The sequence below is a fragment of the Leptodactylus fuscus genome, chromosome 9 (genome assembly GCF_031893055.1).
Source record: "Leptodactylus fuscus isolate aLepFus1 chromosome 9, aLepFus1.hap2, whole genome shotgun sequence".
Classification (NCBI taxonomy): domain Eukaryota; kingdom Metazoa; phylum Chordata; class Amphibia; order Anura; family Leptodactylidae; genus Leptodactylus; species Leptodactylus fuscus.
In genome coordinates, this window is record NC_134273.1 from 80414292 (window position 1) to 80431664 (window position 17373).

General features: G+C 41.7%; 1 protein-coding gene across 8 annotated transcripts in view; it reads right to left on the bottom strand.

The window, feature by feature from the left end:
• The window catches only part of FOXP1 (forkhead box P1), a 497110-nt gene that overhangs the window by 113020 nt on the left and 366717 nt on the right, over window positions 1-17373 (bottom strand). For all 8 annotated transcript variants that reach the window (XM_075287502.1, XM_075287498.1, XM_075287500.1 and 5 more), the window contains one exon: window positions 15298-15390. In XM_075287502.1, the coding sequence (XP_075143603.1) occupies window positions 15298-15390 (93 nt within the window). The remainder of the gene's footprint in view (window positions 1-15297; window positions 15391-17373) is intronic.

Genomic DNA, 17373 nt, shown 5'->3' on the forward strand with positions numbered 1-17373 from the left:
TGTCAATGACCAGAGGGGGACCTTGAGGACCCTGGACCCATAAGCAAACTCTGTAACAGAATCCCCTTCCCAATCTATTATGTACCATTTAAGACGACCTCCGAATTTAGATAGTTGCTGGCCAAACACTTGTATGTCCTACAACTATTCTTCCTGACTTCCCCAAACACATATACCCTCAGTTCGCCCATTCGTTTTTGTGTTTTAATGGGACAGAAACGTAAGCCGTTGAACTTATTTCCAGGAATACAAAGGATCAGACATGATAAGATTCATAATTTCTGATCTTTCCCTCTCCCAACAACATCTTTTAGGGTACATTCGGAGCATCTCTCACACATAATATAGTTGGCCAGTCCAGCGAAAAACACTTGGTTCAGAAGACTTTTCTGTATCCTAGGGCCTTCTAGATGGGTCCACATGTAACTGTTGCCTTAGACACCACCTATAGCTATGCCTCATAATTGTAGGCCTCACCCCCAAACGGCAAGGAACACCACTTTTATGCATAACTCCACCTCTTTTTGGCCCTATTTGCTCAACAGTCTGCCCCAAACATAGGAATATTGGCGAGTGTTTCCATAGTCCAACCCATAGTTACTTTGGAGCCTCAATTGCTCTAGCAAAAGGCAGGTCTTCATCATACTTGCCAATTCTTCACATGTCCTGTCCAAAAGAGAGACAAAAAGTGCGCTGTAGAAATTTTCAGAAGAGGTCATGCCTCCTTCACGAAGTCCTGCCCTCTCTCAGGGCCTAACACCCCTTTTTTTCAGCCAGATCCAGGAGATATGCCCCCAATTCCAAGAGTCCGAGAGGTCACCGTGTTTTTTAAGATCCTCCCAGACATTCCAGGAGAGTTGGCAAATTCTGTCTACATTAAACAGGAACGCCCACCTAACAGCCCACAAACACATTACATACAATCCACATAAACTCCTTTTCTAAAGATTTCCATTCATTACAAATATGGGAGCAGTCGAGCAGAACCAGCCATAAAAATCTCATAAGACATGCAATTTTAAAATAATAAATTTTAACTTTTTTAACGGTGCACCCCGAGAACCAACCCTCCGAAAGCTACGAACAAATATCTAGAAATACACTTTAAAAAGTTTTTATTGGCGCAAGTGTATGCCCGACTGAGTGACGACATTCCCCACCACGGTCTGCTTTTGATCAGGATAACATAACATTAGACCTGGGCACAGGCCGGAAGGCATAGGTTATGTCCCGAACACTGTGCAACGACTATGCCGCGACCAGAAGTCTCTGGCACAGACGGAAATCCAATGCCTCGGTAGACTGTTTAGTTTGACTGCCACCCAAGCAAGTGGCAGAATGTGTCTTCTAACAACCCCGGAGTACCTGCCAGTGGCAGCCGCATACATGCCCTACCCGCACACTCCAGACACCAGTAGCATGGCAAGCGGCTGCCTTTATAATTATCATTTTTATAGCGAGACTGTCTAAGCCCGAGATGTAGATTTCCCAATTAGTCTTTGGTTAAACATCTGTTGCTAGACGGCGTTTAACATTCGTTATTCGAGCAAAGCACAATTTGATTTGGGTGTCTGAAATAAAGCCAGAGTCTGCAAAATAATAGCTCAATTATATCACCTCCTGCTTCTGAAAATTTTTTTTATTTTTAGCATGATTGATATAATCAGAAATTTCTGATGTAGACGACATTCGCTCTAGATTTCCACTGGCAGAGAGAGGCTCTAGGTCCGAGCATGTCCCCATGTCACATGGTCATTCATGCAATGGAAAAATTCCAGGTAGATTTTTGAAATGGAAACACATAAATTTAGACTGCAAAAGGGGTGGGGTTTATAACTCAAAATAGGGAATTGCTCAGTAATTTCTTGGGATTTGTCTGATGGCCTAATAGAGGACCTTTCACCGATTCCAACAATTCAAGTTCTTATCATCTGTTAATAGATGCCACTCCACTGATTCCAGCATAGTTGGAATTTTCTCTCTAGCCCCTACGGTTCCTGAGCAACAAGTGCAGTTAGTTTTGGTGCCTGATGTGCTATTTAAGCTCTAGGTGGTGTCAGGAAGGGGGCGTGATTCAGAGATCCAATCAGAAGCAGACAGTGTCAGAGCTTAGAATCACAGCCATTGTCTGCTCCTGACAGTGCAGAGCCTAAATAGTACATCAGGCACCAAAACAAACTGCACTGATTGCTCAGGAATGGTGGGGGCTAGAGAAAAAATTGCAACAGTGCCAGAATTAGTCTTGCAGTGACTATTAATTGATGTAAAGAGCTGAACTTGGGGGTGCTGAAAGGTCCTCTTTAAATATTCAGCCAATTTAGATTCAAAAGTTGGAAAATAGAAGAGATTTTTGTGGTTTTCTTGTATGTCCTCCATTGCATGTACAGGTATCAGGCAGGGGGCGTGACTGATGCGTTTGGGGCAATGCCCCTTACTCATAGTCTATGATGACTATGAGTAAGGAACGTTGCCCCGAAACGCGTCAGTCGATGGTATGTTTTTGTGAAACAGTTCCTCTTTTTTTCATGTTGAATATGCTTGTTGCCTCATGAATTGAAATTTTACGGACATTGAATTTTTTTTATTAAAAGCTAAGTTTTAGTCACAAGAATACTTTCATGCTGGATATACTTTCCTTTTTCTTGCATACAAAATTAATTTAGCACTGACGGAACATTATAGCCGCTGGATTATACAAAGGCATAACAAAGGGTTGACCGGCAACAAAAGTTAAAAATAAAAAAAAAATTGCCTACTATCACTTATGCTTTGAATCAGAGGAGTCTGATAATGGGTTCATCCCAGCTGTCCCACAGGGCATATGAGTCACTAGAAGGTCTGGGGAACATGACAAGTGCCCCCGCTTTATGGAAATTCCACCCAGCAAATCCTGACCGTCTGGAAGGAGCAGGAGTTGACTTCACCAGTGACTGAATTATCCCAAATCTGTTTCTAATACATGCCCAACACATAATTTTTTACTACATGACAAGGAAAACAAACTTAATAAAAGGTTCCTGATCTTCTGTTACTCAGGCACACCAGATCATGATATGTTTATAATTTTTGGCCTATGATATCACTAATGTAACAACGGCTGGCTGATAGAAAAACAGTTCCTAGGTATGACATCACCTCGCCTCGGCCCTAATTGTACAAAACATCGAGGGCTAAAATATCTTCCACACTTCACGTTAACAAGCACAAGGTTTTATTTATTTTTTAAGAGCGTTTGGAGAATGGACTGGTTTTGCTTTTTCCTTCTGATGTTGGAATTTCCACCAAGGTACATGTTTTTCGAATTGAAGGCTTTGAGGTCTACGTACGTGACAGAGGCGTAGGAATGGTTGGAATGGTCGTTCCTATGTATATAAAAGACGATACAGATTCCACATTTTCCAAAATTTGCACTAACATTAAAAAAAAATCTAGACTTCTCTGGATCAAGATGTTGGACCACGATATAAGTTGGTAAAGCGACACATTCAAAAATTTGGAGATGGGAACGTGAAGACCTCTTTGGATGCTACATGTTATCTTCTACTAATCTAAGGTGAAGATTAAGGTATCTATGGTTAGAACTTAGTTGTTTTGGTAAGATATGGCTACACTGGAAAGGCCAAAGGATGGACCAAGTTGACAAGTATCTTGACTGCAGACCAAAGGCCTACCGAGAAACGTCTTGTAGACTTTATAGTAGAGTATGATCTTGGAGTGGAGGAGAAACAAACTCCCTGTTGACGTTGACCCAGACATGACAAAAGTTGTTGGGTCATGTGCCGAACAACCCAATTGATGATGGTTAAATTTACCAATGGTCCCAAAGTAATGGTAAGACTATGGGAAGATTTAGTCCATAGTGACCGTGCATATCCATTGGTGAAAAATCGAACCATATAGTTCCAGTCCGAATCCCAAAGCTCCAGGCACGGGGATGGGATTATAGTCCAAGCGACCTGATCATCGAGACATCGAAACATCATTAGATCCTGTATTTTTTTCTATATTCTCATGGAAGCCACTTGTCCAGTCATTAGACTGCCACAATCACTTCTCGCACCCATGTCTGGGCACTGTGCCAGGGGTGCGGGGCTGCCCCTCACTGTCACTCCGGTTTCAATTGCGTTTGCACCAACTGCTGTTATTGTAGGCTTCAGGAAATTTTCTAAGCACTGGACCGACTCCAACGCTGTGCTCTAATGAGTTGCAGGCTGGAGCATTTCGTGTGCATATGTCACGCCTGTGCCACGGTGCTTTAAAAGCCATGACGAGAAAGGGAACGTGGAGGGAAAAAAAAACAACTAAAAAAAACCAGTAGTTCAAAAACGCTCTGCTTTCTCAAATTGACAGAAAATCGACCTCTGCACTTCATCAGAAATTCCTGCAGACTTACCAAATAAGATGAGGCGGCTTTTATCACCCACAGTGCTCCTCATATGGAAGCATGTAAAGCACTACATCACTTGACCCCAGCTTGCCCAGTCTTCAGCCACACTTCTATTATGGATACGATTCTTAAATCAATTTAAAATGGAAAAAAAAAAATTTTTGCAAAAAATTTGAAAATTCAGAAACGGAAAAAAATTTCTCATTAGCGGCCTTGCACATGGAGCTCTGTTTCTACAAGGAGGGGATGAAATATAGACAGGATTATTTCATGATGCACATATTTTCAGCCTTAGACAGGGTGCGCTTAGGTCAGCAGGGGTGTCATTTCCTCCCGAGACCTCGTGCAGATCCAGGACTTAACTTGTTAACGTATGAATCATATCATTATTAATGAAGAGACGTGAGCGTCTTTGTGCTTCGCCTTATAAAATAGGACCCTGATGGAAAAAAAACCAAAACCCTAAGACCAAAACCAAAGCAGCAACGCAAGAGTTAACATGACCTCACGCTCAATGGTCTACAGTCATACCGGGTCTTTCTTAAAGGGGAAATGTCCACAATTAATAAGCAGGAAGTGTTGTGACTTTATTTCTCCATAAACGTTGAGTAAACATGCCCCTCTGCTCCGCACGCGGCGGGAGTAATTTCATGAGAAGCCAATTACCTTGTCAGGATGTTGTGACTTTAAGAGGAAACTGGAGAATTTGGAGGAGAACATACAAAACCCCTCACAGAGCGTGCCCTGGGTGGCGTCAAACCCATGGCCTTCGAGTAGTAAAATTTACATTAGCCATCCCATAAACCTATCAATAGTATATTAGTTGGACCTGCTATGACTTCAGTAGAATAGCGCCCCCAGTGGACATTGCAGGACATTTTAATTTAGTAGGATTTTTTTTTTTTTTAATGAAAATATTACATTTTTCTAGACAATATGTAGGAAAGAGATGAGTGGCCGGTTGGATTTCTTCTAAATTTACTACTTGTTATATATATATATATATATATATATATATATATATATATATATATATATATAGGGAGTTGCCTTATTCTGGATGAACGCTGTAAGAAAATATCATATGTACAGACAGAGAGACGAGAGATGACACTTGGTACCTGCAATAGTGATCACTAGGAGAAAAGTAAAAGTTAATGTAAGTGAAACAGAGCGCCTCCTGCTGGCAAGAGAATTCCAAAATTCTGGAATAATGAGAACCAGGCAAGGCTTCCAGTTAAATACGTATTTGACAGGGCCCGGGCAGAGATCCGTAACCTAAGAATACTAATATGGCAGCTGTCCATTAAGGGGTGTCTATATTTTTGCAATCTCTTATTGCTCCAATGCAATAAAAAAAATAAAAAAAATTGCAAATACTCATCATGATAAAACCTCTTACTGTATTGTGTATGCGGCTCTTACAAACCTAGAAAAATTGGGCCGAGTGTAGCGAGCCGACAGGGCTTGCTCCAGACCAACAGCTTTACTACACTTTACTACATGCCAGAAATGCAGTCTCAGTCTCTGTCTGCTCATAAATTCAGATTTTGATTTCTCGCACAAGGACTGCCTTAGATACGCCAAATTTTTGGCATGCATAGTGCAGTATTAATAAAGATGGACATAAGAAACGTCAGTCTAATAATATTCTCTCTATGTGTGGTATAACCGTCCGCTCTTGGAAGTGGATGGAGCAACACAGGAACTGCAGGGTCTGATCTCAGAGTTGTAGTCTGTAAACATGGCGACACATAGGTCTGCATAGGAGTAGTATGTACAACACACTAGGATATTTTTTAATGTCTTAAAATATTTTTCATGTCTTACGTTTCTAGACCCTCCTCCGTTTGTGCCAGGTGACTGCTGCAGCCAATCACAGGCCTCGGTGGTGACCTCTTCACAAATGGCATGTCATAGGCAAAGGTGAGGTGCTCAAAAAGACCCCTTCAATTTTTAATTTTAAAGACGTTATATTAATAATAAATTGGGTACAAACTACCCTTTAAGATATAAGGGGTCATTAGATTGGGATGACACATAGTAGTGAGCAGAAAAGTTATCACCAATTTTGGGCGGTCTATAGAGTTCTGGCCTAGAGTCACCCAATGTTGGCCCCCGTACATATAGCAATGGTAATATTAGTCAGATTTGTAAACTCTTAGCCTAATTTTATTTGGGGAGGGAGACAGATGTTGCAATTGTATCTAAGCCCTAGGACCTGAGGCCGTCCAAAAAGTTCCTTTGCCCCATATGAGCAGACCAGTACCAAAGGGGTATATGATATATTAGAGGAACTATTAGAGATTTGGGGTCCACAAGCTCCAACTTATCCCCCCGACCTCAGAATATAGGGTAGATATTACAGCTCCATCTGGGCCCAAGGATCTGAGGCCACCCAAAAAGTCCCTTTGCCCCAGATGAGCCCACCAATATTATAGTTCAGACGACCTGTTACAGAGTTGCGGCCCAGGAACTCCAAATTACCCCAGAATTTAGGCTGTTCCAAAATGAAACTTTCCACATTCACTTCAGTAACATAGAAGCGCGCCGTTCTTTCGAACCCTCAGCAAATACTCCAACCTTCCATCCTTAATCTAAGCATTAATGTGCCGAATGAGGAATCCTGTTGTGACAACATCTAAAACCCAGTGGTACACGATATAAGCCACTCTAGGTGGTGACGGACTCCCATGATTCCTTGCAACCTAGATCTCCCTAATCTGAAACAGTAGAAAACTCCATCCCGCCTCCTCCCACAACACAAGTGGACTATCAGCAAGGGTCCGGCGGTGTTATTTCTCATTACTGCTTTTTTTTCGCTCCCGATCCTGTGGTTCTCATAATTAGTTACCTGGGGCTGCAATCCAATTTGAAGTGATGACAAGAAAGTGATCCATGAAAAACTAATAAGTTAAATCCAATTTCAGCCTTCCTCTAATTAAATGCACAAGGAACTAATGACTCAAGCCCCGGCATTCCAGTGATAATGGTAATTAGCGAGGTGGGAGTCGCTCTCTTTCTGAACACCGTAGGTGTAAAGCACAAGGTAAAATGGCAGGAGCACTGTTAATTACATATGTCAGTTTGCTATCAATTTACACGTATTTGACCAGTCAAGTCCGCTTCCTTTGTTTTAATTTTATTCCCTGGTAATCATAACATTATCTATGATCTATTATCTGCAACACTCGCTTGGCCTTGAAAATATCCTTTGATACCGGTTTGGTAGCGAGGATGGAAGAAAAAAAAATCTGTTTCCTTCGGTCTTTCTAAGGAAGAGATGGGAAGAGGTGCTAAACTTTGGCAGAAGGTAATAGGCCGCTCCGGGGTGAAAGGGACTCTGCAATGACTATTATGGCCTCTAAGTGTCTCATCGGCATATGGATTGGGTAAGTCGTGTTTTTATCGGCTCGTATACTGACCCATTTACTATGGCCCCCATGGGTCTGTGTATTGACATCCTATTCCTGTCCATTTTCTGGTCTGGAATCACTACATGAAATGAATAGGTCTGTGGAAGGCTTGGTTGTGTACACGTAGCCTTAGGCCGAGGCTTCACGTTGCAGGACTTCAAAAACATGGCTGCTTTTTTTTCTCAGGAAATTACATCATGTCCATTGATCACACGGCCAAGCTGCTGTTGGAGATGTAGCATCTCCACGTGACCGATAGACACGATGTCACTTCCTGGAAAGAAGAAAGCAGCCATGTTTTCAAATCCTGCACGAACCTTTTAAATTGAGATAAGCCGCAATACCTGACAAAACCAGTGCACTAGAGTGGTGCTGTTTCTGGAAGAAAAAAACGTTGATCCTTTCTAATCTTAAATTTACTACAGGCGAAGAAAGGACGCAGATGAGTGAGTACTGGTTACATAAAATGTGACATCATGTCCTTAAATTTGTAAAAGACGGTAGAAATAACCCGTGAATTTAGACCCGACATTGCAAGTTTTTGTCTTTCTGATGCGACTCTGACTTCAATTACTATTTTTTGTATCTTTTTAGAAGAAATGTATACCTTGACCCATAAAATGAAGTCTTTCCAAAATGACAAGTTGCTCTTAACATTCTACAGAAGTTCTTGTCTATTTCGCCCTCGGGGGGAGTTATAGAGTAAACATGCCAAAGGGGGGGAAAAAAAATTCCACGTTTCTTTTTTTTTTTTTGTTTAAAAGACATTTCACCACATCAGCTACCCCAGCACTGAACAATGAATCCCACTTTATGGGTCATGACCAGTTCATGGAGGGGTCAAGTCAGGAACAGACCTGCACAAAAAATAGATTATGGGGGGGAAAAAAGAAACAACATTTTTAAGTGTCTATAAATTGTTTTTACGATGTCTTTTTGGTTTTGATTTATGGACGGAGGGGTTAGTGTCGGAGTGGCCGCATGATACGTCCATCGTAAAACATGCTGGGAGACATGAACAATGGAGAAAGGACCTCTTGATCTAGAAGTTTGAGAGGTAAAAAAAATCTGGGTGTGGAGGATGGCTCCGCATGTTAGTTCCCAAAGAAAAATGTTAACCATTTAATGGGTTAATTGGTATAACTGGTGTTGGGGTCTTACTGGTTAACAAGGCTATTGCTCTACACCATTGACAATCCAATTGTCTTCTCCTGGACCTTTGAGCCTATTTTTGTTTCAGAGGATCATCTGGTGTTGTCACACATAGGCAAACACGGAAAACTTATACTGGTCATACACACTGGTTTGAGGTCTGCTGTCTATCAGGATGGCAAATTTGTAGAAAGGATTTCAACATGACCCATCCTTTTGCTTCCAAAAAGGTGTAAGGCAGCAAATCTCTCTGCTTTTCCCTTTAAGAACCCATATAGATTTGGTCAAACCAAGCATGCAGGTGGTTAGGTTTGGAAGGAGGGTGTCGGGAGTGATACTTGTCAGCCGAGCGACCATTTGGCTAGTAGCCAACTCATAGCTAAAGTGTATGTTTGAGTCGCATCTTGCGCAATGTGGCCCAATGTGGCCCCAAGCTATCGGCATCATAGAAAACATAGATCAATTACTTAATATTATGTTTAACAGGAACGTTGGTAAACAAATTTTACAATAGAACACAACCCTATACAAATTAAAAACTGAAAAATCTAAAAAAATTTAAAAAATCCAATGGGATACAACCCTTCACCAATTTTCTTTCAAACGTTTTTGAACTTTTTGATTTTATTTCCAGCCTCCGATTCCTTTCCAAAAAAAAATAAAAAAAATCAATTACGGGAAAATATAGCCGCCTAAAGGTAGTGGTGGGGAGAGGGGCAACTAAATGACTGAAGACGACGATCTGGAGATCGGAGATGGTGACGCCACAAAGAATCTCGTATGAATGACACTTGGTATGTTCACAATTTCATCAGACATTGGATTTTACATTATCCAACTAATGCACTACTACCTCTCCATGAATAGCACATTGTCATTTTACCAGAGCTCTCGAAAAAAAATTGTGATTTCTAAGAAGAATTTTTTTTTTTTAATTCCTTGTATCACTCCAAGAGTGAAGAATGAGTAAAGAATGGGCAGTCATTTGAATCAGTGAGTGACAGACTGGGCTAGCTCCCTGTATACATTAATAAATTAGAATTTTAATTGTGTCTCTAACTACGGGAGATGCTCCAGCCGTCTAATATGTACCAACAATTGGCAATGTTACGGAATCTGCATTGTGGCCTCCTTCGCTGACCCCGGCAACACAATTCCCAGTCTGAGGACGGAAACCGTTTAGTTTGATCCTTTCAACTTATTTGAATCCTGACAAATAAGCTCACAGCTGAAAGGTCAGCCTAGCCATATTTCATCCTCTCCGGTTATTCCTGAGACATCTGCACAACAAAGCAGTCATTTTAGTACCTGACTTTAGACCTGGCTCGCACAATCGCTGCTTACAATTGTCCCCTGGTGAAAGTCTATTCAAAAGACATGAGGATCAGCAAATAAAATATTTTTAGAAGTGATAATTCACATCGCTTGGCTCCCCGCACACTTTCCAGACATTTCTCGAGACGGTAATGAAGAGGATTGTTACTAGGAAATGAAGAGGAGTGTTACACATTGAACATCCACTTGGCTATAAATGCCTGAACGTTAGGAGCGACGGTATATGTACATGAAATTTTACAACGGGGAGAATAAAAAAGGAAAAAAAGGAACGAAAACAGGAGGTTTTACAACGTGGAATGAAGATTATGGTGGCGGACGGAGGTAGACGGTGACATATTATCCATATGAAATGGAAAAAGATCTCTATATTAATATCTATTAGATCATATGCAAATGCTGGCTGGATTGGGGTGTAAAAAATTCCTACAGTCCAGTGAGAATATTTTTGGGATGGGGTGAAAAATGGCAAGAGCGTATGGGAACGATCACAGGGAATTATGATAGTGATGTACCTACCACTGATTTGGGCCCAAGGTGTTACACCTCCACAGAAAGTTAAAAAGTTCACCCTATTAGACAGGGCCATTTAGCAGCCAATTGTCGGGAACAAACACTCACGTGAGTGTCCATTTGTGGCAATTGGCCTGTGTCATCGCACCGACATTCATTGGTCTGCTTATTTCGGAAGGACCAAAGGATCTTTGACAGGGCAACATGCTGCCGACGTACAGAACAAGCAATGACTGGGATGTTTTGTAGCCAATCGGCTCTCGTTACAAAAATTCTGTTCATGTAAACCCACCCTTACCTAAGCCAACACATAAGATATGGGCCATTATGGCAATGGTGCCAAATTGGGAGCTGAAATTTCAATTTCACCAACTGTATTGCCTAGTAGACAAAGGGTACTAGCCAAACGAGCTAGCTGTTCATACTTGTGTATACAAAAGGGCTGTTTTCTCCAAAAAACATGTGGCTCTGGACGTACAGAGATGACATCAAACTATGCACCGATATGGCATAACATGGCTTTTCCTTACCCAGGGCACAGATGACAATGGCCAAGGTAGAATCGCTTGGTTTTACTCCCTTCACCCAACACCAAACACTTGGAGCAAATACCCCATCAACCCCCTGGCTATACACTGATGTGAACCTGAGCCAACAATAAAACATGAACGTGGGACCTCTTGACTGTCCTAATGGTACTTAATGGATGGAGATTTCAATATATTTGATCCTTTGTTCTGTTGGATGATGAGCTTGACCTTCTTCTACCCACTGACATAATTGATCTTGCCAGGTGGGATGCTAAGGGCCGAACACTTACAGCTACCCTCTGTGTATGGCCAGCTTAAATGGGTCTTCCAAAAGCATAATAATTAAAATATTTTGCAGAATTTCATACATTTTCTCGAACCATCTTAGTGGCGACATCTTTTGTAAAGATCAGTTGCGAATAGAAATGACCATGAATGCCGGAAGTTTCTATGGGTCAATAGTTTGATGTGTCCCTTTAAAGGACTCCTATTGAATGGGACTAATCCAGCAAACTAAAAAATGTAATGTTTACAATAAAGAAAAGTCTTTTTTTCCCACATATTGTTGCCTGGGGTTGAGTTTTCTTATCTATTCAACCTTCTCGATTTGCCTCTACAGAGTTCTTGTTTACCTTGTGCAGTAAAACAATAGTGGCCAGTCACGTGGATCAGACGTCTCTATCACCACAAGTCAATAAGTGACTTAAACTGCATTATTATTGCAACAGTTTAGTTAATCATTGCCATAAAACCAAACTATGGACAAATGGAATAAAGAGAGAGACGCTGAAAATCTATACAATCCATAAATGGAGTCAATAAAATGTAGAGCTCGTGTCCTAAAGTCCCAAAAAGCTCCTGTAGACTCTACCCAGTGATGGCCTCCATTCAGTGCGGGGGCCTTACATGTTATTTATGGAGATTCATGTGGATTCTCCAAGAGGCTTCACTTGAGTAATGAATCAATGACCCAAATACCTTTTCTCCGAAGCCACAAGACAACCCAAGGTTCCATTTTTCCAAACTAACCACGAAGTCAGTGTTAAGATGGCTGCACATCTTTTCTCTTGAAGGGGTTGTCTCATGGTGATAATGGCCTTCTCTTAAAGTAACCATCCTGGAGATCAGCTGATCAACTCTGGACCAACTTCTGCAAAGCCGACCATACACTTTCAGTTCTAGAAACCCACCATATGTAACGTTAACAGCTTCCATATACCTGTAGTGGTTGCTCAGTATTGTAAGCGGCCATTTTCTTGTGGCTGGAAGGCATGCGCAGTCGTCTTTGCCCTAGTACCGATGCCTAGAAGTTTGAAACCACTGATGGAAGAAGACACATCAAGACTAGAGATGAGCAAGTAGTATTCGATTGAGTAGGTATTCGATCGAATACTACGGTATTCAAAATACTCGTACTCGATCGAATACCACTCGCTATTCGAATGGAAAAGTTCAATGCAGAACAAGCATTGATTGGCCGAATGCTATACAGTCGGCCAATCAACGCTGGTTCTTCTCCTACCTTTAGAAGTCTTCTCCGTGCAGCTTCCCCGCGGCGTCTTCTGGCTCTGAATTCACTCTGCCAGGCATCGGGCCTGGGCAGAGCCGACTGCGCATGTCTGCTTGTAGTGCGGGCATGCGCAGTCGGCTCTTCCCAGGACCGATGCCTGGCAGAGTGAATTCAGAGCCAGAAGACGCCGCGGGGACTCTGCACGAAGAAGACTTCTCGGAGGATCCAGCCCGACCCTCACTCGTGGACTTGGTAAGTGTAATTTGATCGAATGTTGCCTACCCCTGAAACGAGCATTTTCCCCCCATAGGCTATAATAGGATTCGATATTTGATTAGAGTAGTTGAATATTGAGGGGCTACTCGAAACGAATATCGAATCTCGAACATTTTACTGTCCGCTCATCTCTAGTCAAGACCCCATTCCTGAAGATGGAGACGGTGCTGGAGAGTTCTCTCGCAGCACTGGGGAAGCCTCCAGCTGTTTGGGTGCTGGGGCCCGCCCCTAATACTGCGAGAGAACTCATTTGCATACCGGCGAAAACCGGGATTTCAAGCAAACGGCAGCCCGGAGAAGACTTCTAAAGGTAGGAGAAGAGTAGTCTTTCTTAAGGCTATTCCTATGTGGTACGAAGAAAAAAATGTGTTTAAATGATAGGATCCCTTTTAACATGGCTTATATCTGTGGATTAGCTGAACAGATCTTGATAAATAAAACACCAGCGCTGATCAGAGGAGGAAAGTCATTGGGGTTTTCAGGGATTGTCAATTCCCATGAACACTTCTGTGCTTGTTGCTGTATGACACAGCTAGTCCAGAGTGCCCCTTTAAATATGCCGGTGTGATCAGAGTCCTAAGCTGATTTTTTTTACCATTTGGCACCTGTTGAGCCACATTAATATTTTAGTGTGTAAGTTTTAATGTCTCTCGATTTGGAGGCTGTAAGGGAACATTTACAACAGTAACTAGTGATCCATTGAGAGACTGACAGTCTGCGCTGGAACATACCATTGTGTGCTTTTATGTCACGTCAGGCAATGCCGTCACCTGTACTTAACATTCAGCGCTACACATGGGTCACATATACTATTTGGAAATAATTGCGCTGCCTATAGGCGACATTGAACGAGTTTATCTCCTAGACAAAGACCACATTTGGCAGCACTCGACTCCAGCTGAGCCAAAAGGGCTGATGTATATGCAATTTGTCTCGAAACACTCGCCTCCGACTTCTTTGTGTGATATATTGTTTCTTTTGCAAATAAACTCCTCTTACAAGAGACAGGTCAGCCATTTCATTTATCAGTTTGGGGGAGCAGATCTCTCTTGTATCATAATTTATTTGTGATTTGAACCAGGTTAAGTAGTAGTTTGGCACAAGAGTTTCAGTTCTGCAAAGGATGATGGGAGTTACAGTCCAGCAGGAATGGAATTCTAATGATGAGTATGAAGTAGATACAGTAGGTCTAATTCAATACTGCTACTGACGGTCAAGGAGGACATATTTATGAGCACATACGTGTCCTATCCCTTGAGCCATTCTGATCTAAAAGAGTACAATGCTCATGTTATGATGGAACAGGAACCTACAACGATGGTCATATACAGAACAACAATCTAGACAACCCCATACTAGACCCTGGAGGCCAATGAAAACTTCCAAAAATCTGACGTACTCCATGTCAAACAAGCAGATCTTCCAAGACTCAAACCATAGTGAATGGAAAGATGGTGGTCACTATATAAGATGACTAAGAACTGGTAGACATCTTATCCACCATCTGATGAGATATCTAACAGTGTAGGGTGACCATAAACTGGTCAAACACATTAGATTAATGTTGGCTGAACCAACCAATTTTGGTGGGACAGGTTGACCATCTAATATGGCCAACCCACTCGCAATGGAACATATTAGGGTAGAGAAAGATGGATTTCAACATGTCTGATCCTTCTGTTCTCAGGCGAGATAAGTCACCACCATAAGTTTCTGATACCAACTTCATTCATAGCTGAGCATGCTTGAGTAGGGAGGAGTCAGGAGGGATAGCCGTCAGCCAAATGTACATGTATTCATAGTGTGTGTATGCCAACCTAAGTTTTCCAGCAATACTAGTTCCTGTACATCAAAAATTTCAATTTCCAGATCTCCAGCGTATAGTACGGATTATGTATCCCCTAAAAATCGTGACTCTGTTGTCTACTCAAGGACAATTTTTGGTTTCCAATATCCACAATGAGATGGGTTTTTTTCTCACATACATGATATCCAATGTCACCAAATCTAGATCCTTCTAGTATCCAGAAGAACTGGAGAAATAAACAACCAATAAACATATCAATGTCATTTTTCAAAAGTTTTTTGATCACCATCCACCCGAGATGGACGACCAGTTAATTGACGTAAGTGTAAAATTCTCAATTTCTGAAAAGTGTGAATAAACGAGTTTCCTACCTGGAGGGATGGTTGCTTGTCATTCCTCTTGTGGACCTTTGCTCCAGTAGTTTGCTGCTGGTGTATTAATAGCTGCCGTGCAACTTGAAGAGCCTGAAAAAGAAGAAAACGATTAAAAAAACCTGTCATTGGGGGTGTGCCCATCTTAGTACCATCTTAGACCATGGCGTTGGATTTCACAGTGAAAACAAAGTTCTCATTAAAAAAACAAAAAAACAATAGAAATTAGAACCTAAATATAGTTGATAAATGGGTTCAGAGCTTCTATTCAATCTCCCTGCATGAACAAAGTGTTATCGAGGCCTGGTGGAGAATACATGTTACTGCAATATCAAAAGTCTAGGAGACTGATGGAGAGAGCCGAATATAGAAGAACTATTAGTTTGGGGTTGTTTGACCACAATCTCTTAAAAAGTCGGCCCATCAGGACCGCAATGGGTCTTCATTAGGGTTGAGCCGATCTTGAGATTTCAAGATTGATTTTAAAATCCGATTTCCGATCATTTTTCAGACGATCGCGATTGTGAAATTTGCTCAATCGCCAATCAGGATCCGATCTTTCCCAATCCCAATCGCTCAACCCTATTAATGATATTATACATGAATAAGATTGAGCCAATCTTGAGATAACCTCTGACCTCGATCTCACCGGAAAAGATCGGGACCGGAATTCCGATCGCAATCGTGAAATTTACTCGATCACCAGTCGGAATCCGATCTTTTCCGATCCCGATTGCTCAACCCTAGTCTTAATTTACAAAGCCATTCTTCACCTGTGAGTCCAACAAAACATCAAAACTGATCCCTTCCTGATCCCAGATAGCCAACACTCTCCTGAAGGATGACCATGATCGGCGTGGTTCGAATGTCGGCGTGATGCACCTCTGATCATCCTGATCATATAAATGTGTAGGGCGAGTTATCGAATTATCCGAAGCATTCAGTGTCACACAAAGACACTCGCCCTAGTGAATCGGACCTTAAGATTTCAGTACCAGGATGGTGGTGAGGGTCTTCCAATGACCACAGATGTCCACTAAACCCAAGAATAGTCACTTACTCTTTACTTTTTGGACCCACATAGGCCTAAACCTTGCTTGGAAGACGCACATTGGTAAGACCATTGAGCAGCGGGTAGATCGTGACGTTATAAAAACAGGTTGGTAACTATAGTACAGTATTCTGAGCCTTAGGGTGGTCTGTTACAGAATATAATTCAACAAAAAATTCTGTGCAGCCATCTTAAAATACAATTCCTTCTACAGTCACAACTCCTATATAGCATACTTCAATGAATACCTTTCACTGGACATTTCCTAGATGAATGCAGCCACCAACAGCGACTAAACATTGTGTGGAAATTGCCTCATATTATTTATCGGGATGTTACCTGAAGTCCATTTGGAAGAGTTCTACAAAATGATTTTGCTAATCTTGGATGAATCCTAGTGGACTGTGCAGAACATTAGCACAGCCAAAGTCATACGATGTGGAAGTGACTAGGCCCGGTACTGCAGTCATTTCAGGCACATAAAACTAAGGACTTTCTCACTGAAGCAGGAAAAAGTTTAGACTCAGAAGGACAGTCTTGCTTGTGCAAGGAGCATGTTAAGACTTGGACAAAACAGGATGATAGACGTCAACTTGAAAAATATTGTACATTTTTGTCTTTTTTTTTTTGCAGAGGACAGCAAAGGGCTTGTTTAGGTGGCGATTCAACTATTCAGAAGCGGTTTGGACAGGTGCAAATATTGGTTTAGTAAAATTACACACAACAGTGTCACCTCAACAATGCAAGGTCATTGAGAAGACGTCTAGCTCGGAGACTGCTCCAAGTTCTTGGCTAGGTTGGGTCTTTGGTTTCATGAAAATGCCTGAAAAACTTACTCAATGATATCTAGTCATCCAAAGCTTTGTAGGTACGGACCCTCAAAGTTATCAAACTGAGTCTCTATGGTAGGTACCCTCAAAGTTATCAAGCTGAGTCTCTATGGTATGGACCCTCAAAGTTATCAAACTGAGTCTCTATGGTACGGACCCTCAAAGTTATCAAACTGAGTCTCTATGATATGGACC